This window comes from Anas platyrhynchos, chromosome 1, assembly GCF_047663525.1.
Source record: "Anas platyrhynchos isolate ZD024472 breed Pekin duck chromosome 1, IASCAAS_PekinDuck_T2T, whole genome shotgun sequence".
In the NCBI taxonomy this organism is placed as follows: domain Eukaryota; kingdom Metazoa; phylum Chordata; class Aves; order Anseriformes; family Anatidae; genus Anas; species Anas platyrhynchos.
In genome coordinates, this window is record NC_092587.1 from 35,804,947 (window position 1) to 35,828,270 (window position 23,324).

At 46.0% G+C, this 23,324-nt stretch overlaps 1 protein-coding gene across 2 annotated transcripts in view; it reads left to right on the forward strand.

Annotated features, from left to right (window-relative positions):
- Positions 1 to 23,324, forward strand: part of RASSF3 (Ras association domain family member 3) — a 91,698-nt gene that overhangs the window by 28,282 nt on the left and 40,092 nt on the right. Inside the window, exon 1 of one of the 2 annotated variants that reach the window (XM_027456361.3) lies at positions 12,179 to 12,475. The exons of the other annotated variant lie outside the window; for it this stretch is intronic. Within the exon in view, the coding sequence (XP_027312162.1) occupies positions 12,347 to 12,475 (129 nt within the window). The 5' untranslated portion in view covers positions 12,179 to 12,346. Of the gene's footprint in view, positions 1 to 12,178; positions 12,476 to 23,324 lie in introns of those variants that run through there. 2 annotated transcript variants of the gene reach the window in all.

The following is a 23,324-nucleotide window of genomic DNA, read 5'->3' on the forward strand; positions in this document are numbered from 1 at the left end:
TTAAAAGCAGGTATTTGAAAGAGACACATAGTTTTTTAAAAAGCTTCCAGATCCCAATAAAAAGAAGGTGGATGCCCTAATGCCTGCAGCAAAGAGCTCTTTAGAGTTGGTGTTATGTGGTGTTTCTGACTTATTTTGAGGTCTTCAAATAGAGCACATACTCACTGCTTGCTTTCTGAGCTTGCAGTGCAACCCATTTTTCAATGCCCCCTGGCCTCTTAGGGTCTGGCCCTGCAACTGCAGGCTGAGGAGGTGGTGAAGGAGGCAGCATGCTGCTGACAGGAGCGAGCACTGATCAGCGCAACTCAAAGACAAGGTGTAAGAAACAAAGGCCATCCCTTCTAAAACAAAAACCACGTGTTGCTTTTGCTGGGTGCAGTGTTTTAACATCCAGCCTTGGCAGGATTGCCCGTGCCACCAGAGCAGATCCGCGGTGCGGGTGGCACCTGGCAGTAGGCAGTGCTGGCAGCTCCCCCGAGCACTTTGTGTTCCTCTCCTCCAGGGAGGTTTCCAGCTCCCGACCAGTGACATCCAACTTGGTAGGGCTGCAGCAGTACCAAGCCTGTTTTCCTCCTGGGGAGCTCCATTTCGCCCCGAGGGATGGCTCAGCGCATCAAGCAGCTGCTCTGCTGTGGCAGATTTCAGCCTGGTGCTATTTAAAAAAAAAAAAAAAGTATCAAAATTGGTTCCAGTTTATCCTAACAATCTAAGCCCTAAACTGAGGCAGTTCAGCAGCTGCTTTGTGAACAGCTGAGCTGTCTGCAGGGGGGACGAGGAACCTCTGGGAGAGGGGCAGATTGGATCGATGGCCGAGGGCGAGGATGACTGCTTGTATCCAACCTACATCCCCAGCCGGTTGTGGGACAGATCTCGGTGTGGTAAAGAAAATCAGAGCTGTGGGCATCGTCCTCGTGAGTTTGTACAGAGCATTTTTATGTCAGCAGCAGAAGAGAAAACATGTTGAAACAAAATGTTCAAATGTTGGTGGAAAACAGCTATATTTAGCAGCTCTAAAAATTGCCCAGTGCAAGACATAAAGGAAATGTCTGTGGCAACCTACACTCCTCTGGTTTCACCTGTTGTGGTGTCTCCTAAGCCTAGAAATATCTGTAAAATAAGTAACAAAGCTGCTAAAGCTTCCCCAGAAGAAGCCGAAGCAGACTAAACCCACTTGCCGAAGCAGCTCTTGCTGAACTACAAACTGACCTTGAGCTGTGTTGATGTGCTGTAATCCAAACCATCTGCGCTCTGAAACAATTAAAGCCTTCAGATCTCCGAGGAGTTTCCTTCCTCTGATTATAACTTATGTGCTGCGGTAGGAGGCAGAGGTAAACAGCCAGTTAGCGCCGGCCTCTGTGCCTGGGTGATTTGGCGGCACCATTCCCATCTGAGGCGCCTCTCAAGGAGGGAGCACGGCACAAGCTCTGCGCCCAGCGCCGGAGTCATAAGTTGCAAACCAGCCCAGGCTGGACACATCTGCTTCACCTCCGCCACCTCCCTCCCCCCAGCTTCTCCTTTGGAGATGAGGGTGTCTGTGGTTTTCGAGGCGATTCTGTGAAATAGGGGTCAGTCTGTGGAGGAGGTACGCGATGTCCTTCTTCAAAGCCTTGTCCATGTGTCCCGCTGGCCCCCACCTCACGTCTCAAACCAGTGAGACTTCTGCTAGCGAGCCTGTGGCTGTGTTGGAAGAAGGAGGACTGGGTAAAAATTACAAACTCGCTTCTGAGTTTGGTTCCTTTACCACAAGGATTTTATATCAGTTTCCAGAAGCTCAGCGTTTGCACCTCTCTAAAGCCTTAAAAAATCAATCTATGGCCATGACATCAGGGCTTGGACATCGCTGTGGTGGGAAAATACCAGACGCTCGCTCTGTAGGATCTCTCTGCAGTTTGTTATATCCTGGAACCGGCAACATTTCACATTAAAAGCACGGCAGTGTAAAACTTATTTTTACATCTTAGGCCACTATTTCTCTCTATCCAAATGCTAACAACATCAAAATTTTGGATCCTCAGTGATCCACAGTGAAGAATAATCACTCAGACCTAATAAAATAGGAAAAGACTTTTATTTTGTAAGAATAATGTTGTTGTTGTTGTTTTCCTGATGTTGGAAAACAAGTTTAAAAATATAAACATAAGCATTGACCATAACATTTAATTAATTAAATATTTCAATTTTAAAGGTGAGACTGAACAGTAATTAGTAGATGTAGCACAGCCTCTAAGCCAGATGTGACTCTGTCTGTGCTGCTGGAGGCCTCCAGCCCAGGCGGTGATCCCTGGCTTCCAACCAGGCAGAGCAAAGCAGCTCTGGTCCCCTCTTCTCAGAGCTGTCCCCCCCACGAGCAGGCTGTGTGCCCACATACCTATACCTGTAGATGCCAAATGTGATGCCTGTGGTTTGACAGTTCAGAGGGGAGGCTGTGGGGCAATATTTGCTGAGATGGGGTGAGGAGATGATGAAGAGCAGAGGAAAGCTGGGGTGTCCACGCTGCCATGACAGGGTGATTTCTGGAGCTAACGGGAAGCATATGTGGGTTTGTTTGGAAGGGAATGCATGGATTCACTGTAAAAGAGGTCCCAGAAATAACTAACGTCTAAAACACATTATCAGAGCACCAGACTAGAGACCGAATGGGAAAGCTGAATTATTTAACTGTGTAGGTCCAGCTCCTATAAATTCAACGTGATATTATGCATATTATATATAAAAGACTACCAACAAATAGGCAGAAGTATATCAAATGTCAGATTTATGGTTTCCTTTGTGACCTTAATACTGACCTGTGGCCAGCTGGTGCTAGAGACCAGAGAAGTAACGAGGTCTTGGTCAGGTCCTGCACGCAGGGCAGAGGGGCTGTGGTCAGCCCCCTGAGGCATTTCCCAGCTGAGAAGCACTTCTCTTTGAGACCAAAACATGTCCCATTTGTATTTTGTTGTTAATACTATCATGTCTTCTTGTTAATGAACAAGCTAACAGTAAGCAACGCCAGCTTGTCCCACCTCAGCCCAGGGCTCAGGCTTTGACCTCTTCACCCGCAGCCTGATGAGATGGCAGCAGGGGAAGGCATCAAGAGCTTCTTCCCCTCGGGGTGGGAAGGTGCTCCTGCTTCATCTAACTGCAAATGTGCTTTCTTTCCCCTGGTCATCTTTTGTTTCCCCCCCCCAAACTGCTGTTGCTACATTTGAGGTAGGGGAAAGCAAGAGCTGCACAAAAGCCTCTCACCGCTGCGTGGCCCCATGCAGCCCATGGCTCTGATGGGCTTCTCATGGATATGAGGCACCTACCACATCTTCTTCCCTCCATACATGAAGCCAGGAGGCTGACTTTAAATCAGCTGAATTATGGATTCAAGATGCTGAGTATATCATTCCACTGTTTTGATATAAAAAAGGAGCACCATATTTTCATTTTTTTTTCTCTTTTCTAGCAATATCTTCTCAGCCCTGATACATATGCTTTTCTTAGCTGTCCTTTCATCTAGTGTACTTCTCCCTTAACTTTCTTTCTTTTTTTTTTTTTTTTAAAAAAAAAAAAAGTATATTTTTTCTCTAAATCTTGCCTCAAAATTAGAAACATACATCCCAGCTTTCCTAGACATGTGTTCTTTTCTACCCAGAAATGCATCTGGCCATTTGTTCTGTGATTTTTCAGAAATTCTGGATAAAAAAATCTGTCTGATTCTTACTCAAAATGATACCTTTTTCTTTGCTTTCGATTCTGGCCAACTTGCCTGTTTCTCACTTCTCTTTCTTAATGGTCCCTGAACTCCTTCCTGTCTCTTGCATGAGGGGAGGAAGAATATGACAGCAGCGGTGGGAATCAGGAAGCTCCTAGTCTGGAGAATGGGACATGAACCAAATGTGAAAGGCCAGATTTGGCTCAAAGAGAGCCCTGTCTAGGGTATGTTTTTCAAAGGTGGTCACATCCTCCTGGAAGTGTGAAAAAATGTTAATCTTGTGCAGCACCACAGAAGTATAAGGGGAAAAATAATAATTACCTTGCATTAGCAGCTGGCAGCTCCTCTGCTGCCTGCTGGGCTGGTGGCTGGGGGGCAAGCACGGGAGAGCCCCGATGTGTCCCCAGTGCTCTGGCTGGCTGGGCACACATGGGGCCCTGTGCTGAGGCTGAATTTGACCAGCATTTCAGCAGCAAGCTTCCAGATCTGCTGTCCTGTCAAGCAGCACTGGGATATTTGTCCCAGTGGATGGTTGTAAGGAAGATCTAGAAAGTCCTCAACTTGGGGGGACAGCTTTGAGGGGGTCTCTACTATCTGTCACATCCAGACGTGCTATTAAACAGAGTAAAATGACATTTCTAGACAGGATGACAGGCCAACTTGTTGTTCTTTGTCTAGGAAATGAGAATGTGGACTCGATTCCCTGATCAGAAGGCCCCTTCCCCCAGCGACTTACCCGTTCGGGGACAGATGCGGGGAGTCGGGTTGCAGCTACAGTGCTTTAGGCCTCACATTTTCGTGGTATTCACAAACATGTTGAGCTTCCACAGTTGTGGTTTCTATACTTAAAACAGAAGGTCCTAGTTAATTTTACTGCCCCGAGTATTTTTACATACTGCTAACAATTAGGAAGAAAATTAAAAGTCGGAGAATGCCTGTTTTCCGTGCTCTTTATTATAGAATATTTCCTTAATGCTCTATTTTCTCATACAGCAGCTCTGCCTCTCACCCTGGCAAGGCCTCGGTGCTTACAGGGAATTAGATGGCAGTGCTCCCAGGCCTCTAAGCTTCCTTTATGCCAGCCTTTACTTATACTTGTGTCTGACTACTCACACCAATGGGCTGTGCGAGCGAGGATGAATTCTTCACCTGCTTATTGAGCCAGGGCTTTTGGACCACACCTGGATGCTGACAGACTTGTGGCCTGGCGCTGCTAGGGCTGGCTATATCTGAAGATAAAAAGCCCATTGCTGCAGGCAACAGGCTGCCAGATGTAATACCACTGCTCTCAGCTCTCAGCTTTCCCTGGTATTGGCACATCTACTGATCTGTCCGTGCCACAGAAATCTGGTCTTGGGAAGGAGATGAGGGGGATGGCGAGACTCACTCCCTGACATTCACACAGCTCTTTGAAACCCTCTGGTTGAACATGTGACAGACATATGAAATATTTGTTCTTCATTTGTAGTGTGAGATCTACCCTTTTATATCTGCAACAAGAAAGTGTCTGTATGATAATGCATTTTATAGTCAACAGAAAGGAAAATTGCTAGCAAATGTCTCTGTTTCGGAGAGCACGTCTGCCTGACAGGGTCACGTGTACCCTGTAAGTAAAATGCACACAAGTACGGTTGAGAATCGCTTTATGAGCCCCATCCAAATCCTCTCCAAGGCAATGTGAAACTTTCAGTGGGTACCCACAGCAGTGTATTCATGTGGCAGAAATACCCCCCTGGTGAAGGCTGTACTTCTAGTCTGGTGCTGGACCATCCTTCGTCATCTCGCCAAGCCGGATCAGAGACATTCACATCTCTCTGGGATGAAAAGGGTTATTTCTTGAATATTCTGGGAAAATGTCAAACTCTAACCAGGGGATGATGGTCATCCCAAAACTGTCAGGAAGGGAGTAGGTTTATCTCTATAGCCTTACGTTGCCATCAAAAATCTCCAATCCTCCAATTTAAAATGTCCACGTTTAAAATCGCGAGTAGCTCCATTGCTTTCAGTAAGACTGTGCATGTGGGTAGGTGGCCACATGTTTGCAGCATCGTAAAAAAAGAAGACAAGCACAATCTCCTCTTTCCGCTCCCTTTTTATCTCCCTTCAAAAGAGTGTGAAGTCTGACTGCTCCCAGCACAACGCCAAGATGGGATGGCTGGGAGCCTCCTCTGGGCTCTGTTATCTCGTGACTGATTTAAGCTAGAGAAATCAAGACCAAGATCTGGGGCATGACTGTAAGTGTGTGAACATGTGAGCATGGAAGAGATCACACGGGTTATTTTTAGTTTCCAGGTATCCCTTCATTTTGAGGATTTTGATGAAAGAGTTGCACTAAGGGGCTGAACAAAACTAAGCATTTTAGGAGCTGGCAAAGGATTCCTGGTAACACTGCCCAAAGGTTGTATCTGTCCATGGCAGACGCACATCCCCACCACATTTCTTCACAAGGCAGCGGAGGGAGGCTGCTGAACTGGTTCCTGCTTGTTTTCAGCCTGCACTCGTGCGCCTGTGAGGCTGGAATGCCCTTGTTTGAATTAGCAAGTCACCAAGTATGAATCAAAGTGTAATTGTCATTGCTGCCTGTGGTACTAAACAGACCTGAGCTATTAATTCAAGACAAATGGGAGAAATGAGTAAACAGAAAGTTTACTGGTCTGTGGAAACTACAGGCCTGAGTGGATGCTCTGTGCTGGTTATATTTCAACTTTATTGCTTTGCTTTGATCATTTGAAATTACCACTGTTTTCAGCTGGAATTTAGGCAAACTAAAAACATATGATTTCTGAATTAATTATTCTGATTTTAAAAGGGTATTCTGTTACAAACTGTACTTCTTCCTCTGCGACTTGTCTTTGCATTGTTTCTGCTGTACAAACAATTTGCATAATGTATATCATGGAATAATTATATTTTGCTACAAAAATGTTACAGATAAGCCAAATTCAAAACATTGTTAGGCAGGAACTCTTTGATTTCAGTCCTAAAGCATATTTGAAGCTTTAGTATGTCCCACAGGGACTAATCATAGGTAAAGCTATGTGCGTGGTCAAGCCTTCACAGGATCATGACCAGCACTTGCAAAGACATGTGAAAACAGAAAATGAGAGGGGGAGAGACAACCACAGGACTCCAGATGTGACCAAAAGGGTTCCTGTAGCAGCCAGGAGCTAGAGGCATCTTGCAAACTCATAGCAATTATAATTAGAAATACTGCGCAGGTCATTAATGTAAATCTTCCTGGAAAACACTGGTGAAAACAGGAAAGGTGAAAATAATGCAATCTGCAATCTTTCTGCAATCTGCAGAAAGCAGAAAAGGAGGCAATCTGGCTCCTCCCTTGCCACTGAAGTTGAATCCAGCCTGGCCATGAGAATTGCCAAGCCATCAGCCTTTTTGCTGAGGTCACATATTAGTACTTTAAAGGCTAATAGATTTTGAAAATATTTGAAATTTGGCATATTCTTAATTCCTTATTGTCCTCTGGCCAAGAAAAAACAAATGAGAAGATCTTGAGATCTCTGCACTACTGTTTGTATTTTAATAGAAAAGCAGCGTGAAATGTTACAGGGCTCTCCAAGCCCATGCCCTATCTTGCTTTTAGCTTTCCTGCTGCTTTAACACGCTGCCTTTTGAAACAGCCTGGCCAAAATCTGGTGAAAAGACCAAGGCTTGTGTACAGACTGGATCATTTTGGGCCTTGGCAGCCACAGCAGCCATAGCGGTGGAGCGAGTGTTTGCTCAATTTCCCATTTTAATGAGCTCTCTGAGTTTCTAAGTCAGAGGGCTGAGGGGATGTTTTAGAAACATGTAAACACCATGCAGTCACTGATGGAGTTAATGTAAACTCTATAGCATGTTTTATCAGTTATCCTCTTGTTTAGTCTGGGAGAGAGGAGAATGGGGGAACAATGAGACCTCAAATACCCAAAAGGTTGCTATAAAAACAGTGATGGATAGCTCTCTCTTTGTTAATGATTTAAATAAGATGTTGAGATAGTCTTTCTAACTCCAATAGGTAGCTAAAAAACTCTGGGACAGATGACCTACAAGGGAGATGTTACGCTACCACATGTGTTTGAAGAATGGCTTAGCCAAGGTCTGCAGGGATGCTGCAAAGACCTTGCTTCTTTCTTAGAGCAGGGGTTGAATTTCCTGAACTTCCCCTTGTAATCACGTTCAACCATACATCCCTATGGTATTGTGATCACTCTCATAAAGTGACATTTTAATGAAAATAAATAAACGAAGCTGCAAAACCTTGTGACGCAGTCCACCTTTATGAAATTCAGTATCTATTTCTAAGGGTTATTTCAGCTGTGGTGGTGGAAAGTCCTAATCCTTGCCAAATTAATAAAATTATTCACACCCCTTTTGCCATTTAGGAAGCTTAGCTTTAATTTCCAATTTCTGAAAGCTATACCCGATGTTTCATTTCTCTAAACTGACTCCCCAAAACTACAAAGTATCTTAAAGCTGAATTTTATCCTTGAATGTAGTAGTGATACTAAATATTGTTTTTCCTCTTACATAACAAATAATTGTTTATCACTCAGGTTATACTCACCTGTGATTGCTTTTTGTTAATATTTTATCCACATGAATTGTGTTTTGGAACACAGAGTGCCCATTACTATTTTTGGTTGTATTACTTGAGTCACCACTTTCAAGTGGCTTGAACGGGCTAGAGTTTAAAAACATTCTGACATTCAACCTGCGTCACCAAGCTTCGTTAAATAAACAAAAAACATTTTGTCTTGTTTTCTTCACAGGTGCATCTGTAGCACTGCTTGCTACTTGAACTTCATTGTTCATTTCAATAAAAAGCATTTTTATCCTCTTGCCAGCTGCTTTTGTGATCATATGGTAGCTGATTGCCAGCTTAATTTCTCACTCAATTTAATTATTTCTTGGAATGAGCGATCGAGAGCTTCATCGTGCTTGTCTGTGTTTTAAATCTCTCTCCTGTGCCCCATTTCTTGGCTTCTAACTTCATTATTTTTACCTAATGCTTCATTAATTCTCCTTAAGAACAAGCATGTATTCAAAAACCTTCTTACTAACTTTATCTTGAGACCTGGCTGTCGTTGTTTGCAACATGCAGCATTATTTCTTTGGTTGACTATTTAAGAGGCCTGTCAGAGGGGGCTGAATATAATCTAAGGCTGGTAGCCTACAGGTTTCTGTGCAGCACCTAATAAGCAAACAAAGAGCCTTGGAAGAGTCATACCTATGTAAGATCAAGAAATCCTTTTGAGAAAGTGGAAAAGTGGGAGAGACCTTAAAAAATGGACTGAGTAGCTTGGGAACAGTAAAATCCATGGGGGAAGTGTACCCATGCATCAGGGTGTTACCTGGCCTTCGAGTCCCACCAGCAGAAGACAGAGCCCCCTCCAGCTCCCAGTTAGAAAGCCTTGATGCTTAACATCCACCCAGTCCATACTGCAATGTAAAAGGACAGTAACCTTGGAGAGATGGAAGCTGAAAGTAGATGCCTAAGGAGGACTTATTTCTCATTTTAAATCTTCTGGAAGTTTTAGTGGGTATATGGCATTGATTATAATGCAGGTGGTGTTTAAACTGGCCCAGGCAGTAGTGTATCAAGTGACAACATATTGTTGTGCTTTAGGAGGACAATCTGTGATTGTTGGTGCTGTTCTAAATAAAACATAGGCCTGATAAATTAGCAGATTTTATCTGAGCTTCATTAAGCTGAATTACTGTCCTAATAATGCAGTCTGTGGGGTCATATTTGTACTTCTGTATGTTGAGTCTTTTAGCTATGACTAGAAAGCACTATACTGAAATGACAGTTCTGCAAACTGAGATCACCTGGATTAGTTTAAAATTCATTACAAGAAATATACCTGTAAAGTAGAATAGGGAAACCAATTAATTTTTAAGTAGCAGTCTTGCAAAATACTTGATAGGATTTGCATACATTATTGCAAGCACCAAGCAACTCAAATTTGAAAGGCATCACTTCTGTTTGGACTGTCATATGAATTTTTTGATTCAGTGTCACATCTGAAAAAAAAAAAATAAGAGGACACTGTCAAAATTAGTAGGCTAAAAACTGAGCTCTATTTGAGGAGTGAATTCATATACGAAGATATATCAAAAAAGAACTTACATGTATTTCCCCCCACAGTTTTCACTGCAGCTGGAGAAAACTGCACTGTAAATCTTCCAGTGTCATCAACAGAAACAATGCTTCACAGACAAGGTGAATGTCACGCCCTGCTGCCCAAGAGCATATAAATTGGAGCCCAGGACTTGCAACTGATACTGCACAGATGGACTGAAGCTCCCTTGTGGCAGATTATTGTCTCAGCAGTCCGTTTAGCGAGCTCGACGGTCCACCCACACACGATGGGTTTTGAGGCTGTGGCTAAGCAAACAGGCTATGCACACAATGCCTTTTGTTGCTGGGGTGTCGGTCAAGTGTGCCAGTGGATAACATTTAAAAACACCTTTGTAGATGGAAAACAGAAATCCCGTCCTGCAGTGCACCCAACTCACTTAAAACCTTCACCTTGATCATGATCATAGTTAGGGGCCTTACACCCCAAAGGTCCAAAAGCTGGGGTCAGTGGGTTTTGGACAGGTTCAGAGGCAAGTCCAGCAGATCCGTAGTGGGACTGCCTTTTGGCCTGGGTCTGGTCTCAGCAAGCCAGATAGCACAAAGCTCATTTGTTTCAAGCAAGCATTTTAATACCAGTTGCATTCAAGTAACTTGGCATTCAACTCAAAGCTATCTTGAATACCGTGGAGCTTTCCAGTGCCAACAAGCAGGCTCAAGATCTGACACATTCACATCTACACTCTTAAACTTAATTAGTTGTTTTTAAAAGCTGTGCTATATTCCAATATGCCAGATGCCAAGCTCAATACAAAGACCAATCCGAGTTGATGAGATAGTAAGGATTCAGTACCCCTGGCCACACTAACTGCTTTTAGCGCTAGGCGTGAGTTGTTTTGCTGGTGCTGAGGTGGTTTGATCGATGTGTATGGTGTAACAGCATGGGAAGAGCACCTAACTGACCCCACTGGGGCATGGGGACTGGATCAGCCGCATGCAGCTGGCGAGGAGTTTGAGAAGGGCCAGCACAATGGGGACAGGGGGAGAGGGAAAGGAGCCGTCAGCCGATGGCATCCCAGCCGCATCCATGGCCAAGTGCCAAGGCCATGGGAGCCGAAGCGCTGGAGCAGACCAGGGCTTGGCAAAAACACACTTTCACACCCATTTAAACTAACCCAAGGCCATGCTGCAGCCAAGAGGTGCAGCCAGCCCTGCCTCGGCTGCAGACCCCACTCCAGGCCATGCTTGTGACTCACGTCCCCCCATGGGATCACCAGCACAGGGCAGGTGCTGGGACCGCAGGGCTGAGGGCCTGCAGGAAAGGCAAGCCTGCTTTTTCGGGCAGCTGTGTGGGCTTAGGAAGCCGTACCTTAAAGCCAGTATCCTGTCTCTGACAGCGACCAGCGCTAGATAAATTAATGGAAGATATGAGAAGCCCTGAAACAGGTAATTACGGAGCGACGTGGCCTTCGGGCATTGTCTGCCACTTCCCCCGCCAGTAACCGAGCTTGATTTATGCCCTGCACCATCCCAGAACTCCCATGTTTTTAAAACACGTTTTCCAGCCGCGGTTCTGGATATTCCTGCCATCCCTGCGCTTATCTCATCTCTGCCGAGTCCTCACAGGCATCGCTGCGCATCGTGTCCCGGGGCCATGCATTCCTCCTGCCCGAGGTCTGCGCGCCCATCCCCGCCGGGTTACTGCTGCTCAAGCACTGCCTGCAAAGTCTGAACTCAAATGTCACCGGGGGAATAAAGCAAGAAAGGCAATCATTTGTTACAATTATTTATTAGCTGCGTTTATTACACTGTGATCAACACGCTGAGGGGGCCGAGAAGCGCTTGGGCGACCTTATCGCTCTTTATAAGTACATTAAAGGAGGCTGTAGTGAGGTGGGGGTTGGCCTGTTCTCCCATGTAAAGGTGACAGGACGAGGGGGAATGGGCTAAAGTTGCGCCAGGGGTGTTTTAGGTTGGATATTAGGAAGAACTTCTTTACTGAGAGGGTTGTGAGACACTGGAACAGGCTGCCCAGGGAGGTGGTGGAGTCCCCATCCCTGGAGGTCTTCAGAAGATGTTTAGATGTAGAGCTTAGGGATATGATTTAGTGGGGACTGTTAGTGTTAGGTCAGAGGTTGGACTCGATGATCTTGAGGTCTCTTCCAACCTAGAAATTCTGTGATTCTGTGACGGTGACGGGGCTTCAGCCGCCTCCAGCCCGCTCCTGGGCTCTCGCCTCACTCCGGCCTCGCTGCTTTGAGCCCCAGCCCCCGACCCCGAGCCCCGACCCCCGGGGGATGCCCCCGGGGCCGGGCGGATCCCCCACGTCCCTCAGGGCCGGCCGGGAGGAGGCGTCGGCGGCTGTTGGGGCTTGGAGCGGCGCTGCCCCGCGGAAACTTGTGCTGCAGGAAGGGAGGGAGAGGCCTCCACAGCGGCTCCTCCTCCTCCTCCTCCTCCTGCTGCTGCTCCCCGGGCCCGGCGGCGCTGGGAGAGGAGCGGCAGCGGCGGGGCCCCATGCGGCGGCCGGCACGGCGCTCTCCGCCGCCGGGCCCCAGCAGCACCAGCAGCACCGGCGGCAGCCGCCGATGACCTGGAGCAGCAGCATGAGCAGCGGCTACAGCAGCCTGGAGGAGGAGGAGTCCGAGGAGTTCTTCTTCACCGCCCGCACCTCCTTCTTCAGGAGGCCGCCGGGCAAGACCCGCGCCGCCCCGCAAGTAAGTGCCGGGCTCCACGTGGCGCCCCACAGCCCCTGCCCGCGCCTCGGGGCTGCCCTTTGCTGCCCTCCCCTTCGTGTCCCCGGCGCTTTCTGGAGGCTGGCAGCTTCTCCTGCTGACGGGGAAGGGCCCCCGCCGCCTTACAGCGACTTGGTTTAAGCGTCCGGGCTCCGCGGATGGGCTGCGAGGGGTGTTTGGGGTGAAGAAGTGGTTAAAAGCTGAACAACAACAAAAAAACAACTCCCAAGCTTTTCCGTGGTCGGTGTTGGAGCTGTAGGGGACGACCTGTAGGGCTGCAGGCGGGGTGAGCAGTGCTGGTGCGCTGGGCAGGAGCAGAACTGGCTTCAGGAGCACAAAATGGGTCGGGCTCCTGTCAGGGAGCGGGAGCGAAAGCAGCAGGGGTGAACCTGGTGCCTCTGTAGCTGAAACAGCCCGGGCCCTCTCGCTTTTCCCTTCCCCGAGCACAGGATCCCATTCTGGAGATGGGTTTGGTGTTCAGAAGCTGTAGGCTACCGAGCCTGTGCTCCGTGTGCTGGCTCCTTCCCCTGCTGTGACCTGTGCCTGATCGGCGTTTATTTCCCTGTACAAACTCCGTGTTTGTTTTCCTCGCTGCATTGGTCTACAACCATGGAGACTACGTTATAAACTTGGCTAAGCCTCCAGACTCATTGTTGCCCCCAGCCCTTCCTCTAGGTTATGTTGTGCTGCGGAAAGCCGACCTTAGTTTTTGTTTCTCCGAGGTTCTCCAACTTACTCCCCGTCTGTGATTTGCTTAAAACTTCGGCCCTCTGGCCACCCCCCAGGAAACTCCTGCTCCCATTCAAGGAAGTGCACGGAGCTTTCTTGAGCTTTGCTTCCCTTTGCAGAGTTTGGCAGAGAGCCTGGGCGCACCCTGTGCCTACACCTGAGCCGGGCGCCTTGTGCAAACAGACCCGGGGCCAGCGCCTCACCAGGTCGGTGCTGCCTCCCCAGGACACTTCTCGCTGCACCCTTCCTCAAGGCCGTCGCTTTCTCATCCATTTTGGTTTTCAGCTTCCTGTGAACCCCGGTGACTGGAAGCTGGCAAGTCCTGCCAAGCATCCTTGACCTCCGTCTTCTGATCTGGTTGGCCATGGTTGGCCCCCACCTGGCCCATGTAGAGAATCACAGAACGGTTTGGGCTGGAAGGGACCTTAAAGCCCACCCAGCTCCAACCCCCTGCCATGGGCAGGGACACCTCCCACCAGACCAGGCTGCCCAAAGCCCCATCCAGCCTGGCCTTGAGCACCTCCAGGGATGGGGCATCCACCACTCTCTGAGTAAAGAATTTCCCCATAGCATAGAATCTAAATCTCCCCTTTTTTATTTTAAAACCATTAGCCCTTGTCCTATCGCTACAAGCCCTTGTAAAAAGTCTTTCTCCATCCTTCTTATAAGTCCCCACTAATTATTAGAAGACTACAGTAAAGTTTCTTCTGCTTGCTGAGGAAGACTGCGGTGTCTCAGTACTGTGAGAACAGATAGCTTGCTGCTGCCGTATTTTGTGTGGTTGTTGTACTATGGAATGTGATGGGGCCCAGGTCTTGGTTCAGGTCCTAAAATACACTCGTGTCTTTGCTTTGTAAAGCTGTGACGTGAGTTGTCTTACTAAACACAAGTTAGGTAACATGTAAATCCCTGTGTGTGATGTTAAAGTTCCCAGTCGAGGGGGATGGAAAAAACTAAAATTTGATATTCTGCTCTAGTAATGTTTCCCAAAAGAATAGTGTGGTAAGATGCTGCGGGATATGTGCTTAAGTACATATTGGGTAGCCTGGAACAAATTCATCCGTATTGCTGACTCCGCAGCGTCAGAAACGCTCAGCTAAATGTTTCGAGTTGTAAAGTTATTGCCGGTTGCACTGTGCTGCCGAGTTACAGAAGAAAGAAAAAATCCCCCAAACAATGCTGAATGTAGATTTCAACAGTCATGTGGCCAGTAAGAGTGAGTTTCCCCTTCCAGCAATAACAATCATAATAAGGCTCTTTGTATGCATGAGGATGTTACTCTTGGTTTGTATTTGAGGTTTAGTCAAAAAATGCATACTATGTCCCCTTGAGCAAAGAGGAAAGAGGGGAGCTATTAGTTATTGTTTCTGTGTCTTTCTCAACCATACAGATACCAAGTTTTGCAGGCTGTTTTTTTTTTTCTTTTTCTTTTTTTCCTGCAGAAGACAAAGTAGTGGCAATTACTTTATCCTTCTCTGTCTTAAATCCCTCTTTCCCCTTTTCTAAAAGGGGAAAAAAGTGGTTACAACTTACATCTTGCGGCTGTGCCTGTGGAAAAAAACATGCTGGTAGCTTTTGGACTTGTTCTGTAAAGATTTCCAAAGAAAAGATGTAGCTCTATGAAATCTCGGCTCCTGTTTAATGGGGCGGGCTGGTCTTACTTACGTATTGCAGTTTCTACAGCTGAGACAGGATGAGTGGATTGATACCAATTCTGATGTAAATATCTTGTAATAGTGCCTCTGGGCCTTGCCAAAGAAGCCTAATCGTCTGCAGGGTGTTGAAAGATTTGTCTCTTCCTCTCTCTCCACCACTTCTAAAAAGAGGGAAGCATGAAAATCATTGTGGTGTATGACAGGCAGCGTGGTGTTTTGGGGCTGAGGTGTGCTGTTTGCTGTCCTCTCCTGCTGAACTCCATTTTATTGGCAGTTCAGTGGGTCCAGTGGACTCACACACCTCCTCAAATCTTTTTTTTTTTTCTCTTTGTTTCCGGGACAAATTAGGGTTAGCAATCCAATGTTTGTAGCCTCACGCAGTTAAAGACACAGGCTTGAAACAGATAGATCTCAAACTTGAATTACCATGCCTGTATCACCTCAAATACAAGTGACTTTTTCCCCTTCCCAGTAAAAATCTCCTTTGAATGTGTAACCCTGGCAATAGGTGACTTGTACCTACTCCATCCTTGCCCTTTTTTCTACAGTAAAACATGGGGGAGGAAAGAAGTAAATGCAATCAGGGGTTCATCAAGCAAGAGACTCAATGCTAATTTTCTAACACAAATGATGAGGTCGGTGCAAGAAGATCTTGTGAAAGGAATATTAAGCAAGCAGTGCTTTAATCTGAGGGCAAAGTGCCTAAAGCGCAGGTTGCTTTGTGGCATCCCTGGGAGTTCAGTTTTATTTAAGGTTTGTTGTGCCTTCTGTGGCTGTTGTAAATGCAAGCATTGGGGCTGGATTAGCTCCGCGTGGCCCCGTTTCGTGTTTGCAGTGACTCATTTACTAAATGAGAAAGGAGGAACTGCAAATGTTTTTGACCTGCTAGGCACTGTTCGTGTGCGGTGAAGCTGGCCGTGCGCATGGGCTGCAGCAAGATCAGACCCGTGCTGCTGTACGAGCAGGCCTTTGGAAATGGTCCATTCCCTCTAGAGAAAATACCAAAAGATGTTTTGCAAACTTTTGAAAGCTGACCCCTCTCCCTCCTCCCGCCCACCCCCATCCTTTCAGGAAAAGTGAAAACAGCCCTGCCTGCCCCTGCAAGCCCTGCCGGGTGCTGCAGGGAAGCGCGTCTTCCTGCCCGCCTCTTCGCCACTTCCCTTCCACATGCCAGTTCCCCGTGCTCTCCCACTTTGAGTAGTGTTGATGTAAGTCCTCGAGATACTTCTCCTCCTTTCTCACGCAGCTTGGGGGCTTTTCAGGTGCTGCCCTGGGCATCTGGGTCAGTCCCAGCCGTGCTAAGCTCCTGTCTTCCATCCAGGTCACTGAAACACCCAGGGACACCCCAGGTGAGAGCTCTGTGCCCTTGCTCATGAGGGGCCTGTGAGAGAGCACACGGTGGTGCTTGGGGAAACTCTGCTTCAGCAGCAGGCAGTGCTGTGAGGGTTGTGTTTTTCACCATTTTGCACAGGACTCTAGAGGTGTTTGCAAGAAAAATGTCACCGCTTCTCATGGCGGTTTCCAGAACTGCGCACTTCCCTCCTGCTCCTCAGACCATGCTGCTTGCCTTGTGTTCAGCGCTGGTCCTTCCCCTTTTGAAGCCCAATTTCTCCTCTCTCTTCCCTTTTCTGCACTGGGTCTTTACAGTTTATATACCTTCTTTTTGGGCCCTTCTCCTGCACCCACATCTGCTGCCGCACATTTTAATGCGCTGCCCCCTGCCTTGCCAGAGTTGCCTGCGTTTCAGTGGGATTTGCAGGTGTGGTGATGAGGGTGGGACAGGAAATTAATAAAAAAGCTGGAGACGGAAGCTGGATAGAAACGAGCAGAGGGAATGTGAAGGGAGAGCAAGAGGCAGTGGGTGAAAGTCCTGTCCCTGCGAGCCCAGCAAGGCGACTCCGCTGTCAGATGAGGAGGTTTGCGTTTTGCTCTGGGTGAGCTGGTGTCTGTGTGAAAAAACAGGCCAACTTCTGGGTCCAGAAACCCTTTTTTTAGGTCTGTCCAGTGTGAAGTTGCACAATGGCTTGAGGCATTTCATTTAGAAGAATAGAGGGAAAAGCATGCCATTTTGGAAGAAATCGGGTAAATGCTGTTTGTAGCCACTCAAGTGCAGTTAGCATAGTTTTTTGTTACCAATGGCCATTATTAATAAGTTTCATCTTGTTTGGCCGTTACGACTCTTTCTGGGTTTCCTTTCCGTGGCATTCCCCAGGGAAAATGTCTCTCCTGACGACCAGAACAAACGAGCTTTCTAATTATAGGCTTTGTTCGGAGCCAAAAAGGTTGGGGTTGTGTTTGACGCGTAGTCACGAAGCTTATTTAAAAAATAAAGCTAAAAATACCCAGTAATGTGTTTCATTCTTTCTATTTTTTTTTTAATCCATTTGGCAGTCGGTGAATATTATGGGATAAACATTGTCGCAGCTAAAATACTTGAAAGTTGAGGCTCAGAGCAATGAGCCGGGTAGAGATCGTGTCTGCTTTAAGGCTGCGTCACTGCCAGAGTAAACCCACAGCCCTTGTTTTGCTCCTGCGAACTACTAACACACAAATTAAGACGCAAGTTCAGGAGAGATGGCTTAATGTGCTGTACTGTCCCCGGAGGAGGTAAAGTCACTGAGACATCTCACGAGTTGAGCAATTTGTGTCCCCTGTACAGCAGCACCGGCAGGTATTATCCAGGCTAGGTGACCCTTTTCACTTTTTTCTTCAGTCTGTTGTATTAACACTGTATTAGGCACGCCTCGAGCAGTTTCTTCTCTGCCAACATAAGGTTTTAGAGCACCAGGAATGTGCTGCCGGCTTAGTTGCTGACATTCGTTTGAAAATCACCAGATAAAAACTAAGATTTTTTTTTTTTTGTCATTGTCCTTGGGGAAAAAAAGGCTGTGATTCACCTGAGTTTGGCAGGGCAGCAGCTATGTGTGGCTGCTTGGAGATCCAGGTTACAGAAATGCAATTGAGTGTGGGTTAAAACCGAGGCTTTATTTAAGAGCAGAACTGCTGGAGCTTTGAACTTCTACTGACATCAGGAAGCATGAGGACCTGTGTACCTCCTGGTCCGGAGTATTTAGACTTCAGCTTGTTTAGACATCTGAATGGATGTGCAAGATGCGAGGAATTTTGTTTAAGTTGGGGAGTCTGGTGAATTCAGGGAAATGCTCTGCAGAGCAACTGAGCTCAGGATCATCTGAATACAGTAAGTAGATTAAAACCAAAACAACCAGCAGTTATTTAAGGAAGGAAAAGGAAGATTTGGTACCTCGTTTCCGTAAGTTTTTATTTCAGCTGTAGACCTGTGTATAAGAAAAACAGCAGAAAAAACAAAGAGGCTCTTAATGGCTAATATTTAGCCATGGCAAGAGCAGAAATATGAAGAATAAACGAAGTAAAACTGGATGGTGCGCATTGTCCCTTGTGTGAAATGGCAGTGGCACCAGTGTTGGATTAACAGCTCTGAGTAAACCGATTAACAGAGGATTTCAGATGAAGCAATGGATCTGTAATGCAGCATTTGCCAGTGACAATATACTTGTGAACCAAGCCAAGCAACGTAAGTGTCAGGAAGAGATAAATCAGAGTGACAAATCTCCCCAGTTAAACTCTCCCCTTACTGACAGGCGGCTGAGTCTCCGCTGACTTCAGCAGGATGTGCCCACAGGCCAGGACTGTGCAATGTGTGCTGGGCTTTTCCTCCCAGGTGGACATAATGGTGCTTTAAAATACATATAGGTCTATTTACATACAAACAGCATCTATTATTTAATATATTCATTATAAAATATGTAATATTTATAATGAATATGATATATATATATATATAATATTTCTACACAGAGATGGTTCTGTACCTTTTGAGCCCAACCTTCAGGAAAGGTCATAAAACCAGTGTATCCCACGGACTTGAGGGGAACGCCCTGGTGTGACTAAAGCTAGCCCAGCGTGCTTTCATCCAGTCCAGTCTCAGCCCAGCACTTGCCTAACTGCGCCATTGTCACGGCTTTGTATTTGCTTGGGTGCCTGTAATAAAGCACGCACGCTTCTGTAGGCAGGTATGAATTGACTCGGGATGAGTAATTGCTCCTTTCATTTGTTTTTTTTTTTGGTGTACTCGCTCTTCTGCAAGGTTGACAAAATACTTCAGACAGTTTTGAGGAGAGTACTTCCTATGTGGCCATACATTTGGCTGTGTAAAGTAGCCACATGTGATTTATGTAGCAATTAAGATCGTTTTCTAGTTATTCATCCATGTGTGTGCTGGGGAGGAATTTGTGTTCCCTTGCACAGAGGAATGTGTGCTGTGCTGAAAACCATGGCAAAAGCAGCAGTGGTTCCTCTGCCTCTCAGAGGAAGCCTCGGGTGGCAGCGCTGCCTGCCTGGGAGTGCTGACCATGGTGTTATTCACTGCTTCGTCTCGCTCTTCACCTGGCAAATACATGCTGACGACTTCACACTACGTAATTGCGGAAAATGGTGTTTGCAAGTGCATTTCTTTCAGAAATTATATACAATAATAGAGTAGAAAATCATGGGCTCTCTGTTCGGGGGCAAATTACAAAGTATGTTTATTGTCTGTGATCTTTTATAGTCATCCCTGTTGTCCATAGTCAGGGTTGCTTTTCTTGTGCTCCATCGTAGGTGTGTTCAAGTGCTTGGCTGTACGGTCTGACCGTGCTGTACGTTTCCCCATAACGCAGCCCCCCCGGTTTCTATTTGCAGTACCCAATCTCTTTAAAGCCAGATTAGTAACGACAAAAACTGAAGATCAAATTCTGCTCTGGCTGAGGATGATACGTTGCTTAATAACTAAGCAAGTGCTTAATCTTATTTCCACTGAAGCAGAGGGTGTCACGATTTGGCTTGTCCCTTTTGAAGACAAGTTTGGGACAGATGGCGTTTGTTAATGCTGCAAAAGTAGCTTAACACCTTTACTGACGGATCATAACCTTTATTGTAGAGACCTTCCTCTCAGTCACTTCCTATAGATGTGCGTAGGGTCACACTAGCCTGCCAGCTTGGAAGAGTTTAGTTTAGAAGTTTTATTTTTTATTATTGTTATTTTTTTTTTCTGGCTTCCTCTCTGCTGAAGAATTCTGCTCACCACGAGCAAAACTTGCTGACCTTGCTGTTTGGTCCACCGGGGGCTTGATTTAGTGGGTTCGCTTATAGATGCAGCAGCTGAGATTGTGAAGTCTTTTTGTTCTGAGCTAATCACTTAATTGCAAAGTATCTTTGCGGTCGGTTCATCTGAGGAGCATCTGGGAAAGCTGTGTGAACTCGAGCAACTGCGCTGGGGATTTCAGCGCGACCCAGCGCTTATATATTCAGAAACTGCCATGTTCTTTGGCACGGCTTAAAAGACTAAAGAGGTGGTGGTTGAGTGTTGTGAGATGGGAGAACTGACCTGCGTTGTTTGTCCAGTGCCTGAAATGAGAAAGTTCAAAGCCCAGTGCTGTTGAGATTGGCATAAGTCAGCCAACTTTGTGACAGATGTAGTTTGTACTATTATATTACGATTTTTAATAGGTTATTATTGAGATATGCAAAGATTCTGTAGCGTAGGCATAGGCAGGTATGTCTCTTGTTACACTTCTTGAAGTAAAGGATTTTTCTTTTGTGATACAGCACAGGGACAACATGTCAAAATGGGTGGTGCTCCCCAAAACTGCTGAAATCCTTAGCACTCCATGCATGGACCTGGCAGTTCTGCCCTAGCAGCTGAAGGCTGGAGATGGGTGTTGCATTCATATTTGATGGTTAAGGAGTGGGGGAGGAAGGAGACTTCTGCCTGAAAGACTCGCTCTGTTTGTTGCAGGATGATAAATAGAAATGCTTACCTGCTGCTGAAAGAAAGTCGGGACAAATGGACAATTTAATCAAAAGTTCCTGCTTGGAGAGATTGCTGCATCATGCATGCAAAGGCTGGCACGGGAAGAACACCAAATGCACAGCCATGGGGGCATTGTTTGTGCAGGCAGCCTGGTGTGAGCAGTGGTCAGACTGCCATGTAATCCACAGAAGAGAACTTAGAAATGAGAACTTAATCTTTCATTAAAGAAATCTTCCTCTTGTCATGATGCTCCCAGCTTGCGCGGAGTCTAACTTAGCACTGCATTGCTTTTCGTACATAAACTGTACCCTTGTAACTCAAACCTTGTTTTCTGTGTTTAAAAAATATAAGGCTTTGTGAGTGGATTTGGATGCGAAATATAATGGAAAGGACAGTTTGTAGCACTTGCATGAGTTAGCAGGCCAGGTTAAAATATATTCCAAATATTTAACTTGGAATTCAGGGGCCCTCCATTTCTTAACTTCAGAGCACACCTTTTTTCCATTCGAAGAATATGCAGTGTGGAGTGATGACTAATGACAGGAGTCTTAATCAACTCTTTATGTAATGAAAACTGTTTAACTGCTGTAAGAGATCCTGATAAGTGGATCTCAGGGTAGGAAAGGGTGAGGTTCACAGTAGCTAGAAAAGGTATTCCCATGGAGCTGGACCATTGCAGAGTTCAAAGACTGGAGCACCTTTTTATATTTCCTAATATGATTTAGTTATTTCCATGGGAAAGTGGTTTTTAGAATACCATTGTATTGCTTTAGCTATCATTTGATTCAGCAAAGTGGTAAGAGACTTAACTTATGTACATATGGCAGTGTGAGGAGATATCACAACTGCGTTTTTCTATCCCCATTGACTCTGAAGTTGAATGGATTACATAAAGAAAGAATTGCCATCCCTAAGTTTCTTTCTTAGGGCTTCACGACTGACAGTATAAAAAGAATTATTCCTCTGCATAATGCTCTGATCTTTATTTTTTTCCTTCTTCAAGGTCCTGGCCATGTGAAAACCTGTTTTATTCTTCTGGGTACAACTTACTTTCCCTTTTCCCTTTAGTATGAGACTTACTTGCACTGCAGTGGTTTGTACCAGCATTGCTGACAAATCTAAATACCTTTTCTCAACATTCCCTATCTCAGCTGTAAAATATTGCTTTGGGTATGATTAGGCCTTCATGGGAACAAGTTTGTTTTCATAGAATTTGAAAAACGGTATTAGTGTTCAGCTGACCATGTCATCCACTCTCCTGAGCACTTGCTGGTCCCTGATTTGTGTAGGAGGTATGTTACAGCTTTTCAAAGAGAATACTATTGGCAAAATAAAATACAACTTATCTAAAACCACCGTGTTTTAATTAAAGTGGACTAAAGAAAATATTTTCTACAAGATTTTAAACTCTGTGCTGTAGTTGCATTTTTTTTTTCTTGAGAAAAGAGTGTATTATTAAAAAATAGACAAATCTGGAGAATGTCCTCATCACTAGCTGAAGCCTGTGCGCAGGGGGACTTCCTGAGGTGGCTGTGGGATCTCAGCTTTTTTGTCACCCTGGTTCTGAATTCTTGATTTTCTGTGAAATGAAGCAGAGAGCTGATGTACTTAGCATGGTGAGACCTTAAATCCTGGATTAGGCTTGGCGTTAATTAGGCAGCACATGGTATAGGCAGTTTCCCCCATCTTAAGCCTGATCACAGCATGCACGTTATCTTAAGTAAACTCCAGACATTTAGGCACAGAGGAAAACCACTGACACTTCTGAAGTCAGTGGATGTCAAATACAAAGTGGCGTGGATGCTCAAAGAGCACGTTGCATCAGGATTTTCTCTTTAGTTTATTAAATCACGGGGCATTTGTATTTGCCTTGATACTGTGGCAGCAGGTTTGTTATAACATACAGAGAAAATAACGCCTGCTATACACCTTTCTCAAGTTCTGATTGGGCATTAAGTTGTCTGTTAAACAATGACCACATCGAAATGCCCAGCTGTCAGAAAATCTAGCAAGTTCTTGTGAAACGTAGCAGGTGGTGCAATGCAGATCAGTTTGACTTCTCTTTGATCGCAGAATCACAATGAGCTTCCTTGGGAGGCTAATCCCGTGCTTTGTCATGAAACACTTTGTGCTCACCTGTGCCCAGGATGAATTTGGGAGCTGGGTTTTCAGTCAATGAAGTTGTTGGCAGCACCCCGTTGTTCTGGCTCACTCGCATCAGGAGTCTTTGGTTTGTTCTCCAGCTGCCATGGCTGGGTGTCCTAATGGCAACCGTGGGCATGAAAGCCTCTGCTCAGCAGCATTGCTCCCGCTGAGTTGAATTCTAGGGAAGACTTAATTTTCTCCCCTTAATGGGTTACTCTGAAATGGGTCATTCCCCTTGCCGGGCTTTAGGGACTGTTCTGGCAAAGACCTCTAACGTGGTGATCGCAGGAAGAGTTCTGGCATTTCAGATACCCAGTTTGTTGTTCCACTGCTTCTCCCAAGACTGGGAGGTGTTAAGGTGTGCCTTGGTAGGAGCAGCAAGGGGTTTAAGTCACAAGTCATTGCAATGGAGCAGAAATTACAAAATGCCTTTAGTAGTTTAGTAGCTTTCCAGTTGCCCTCTGCTTATAGC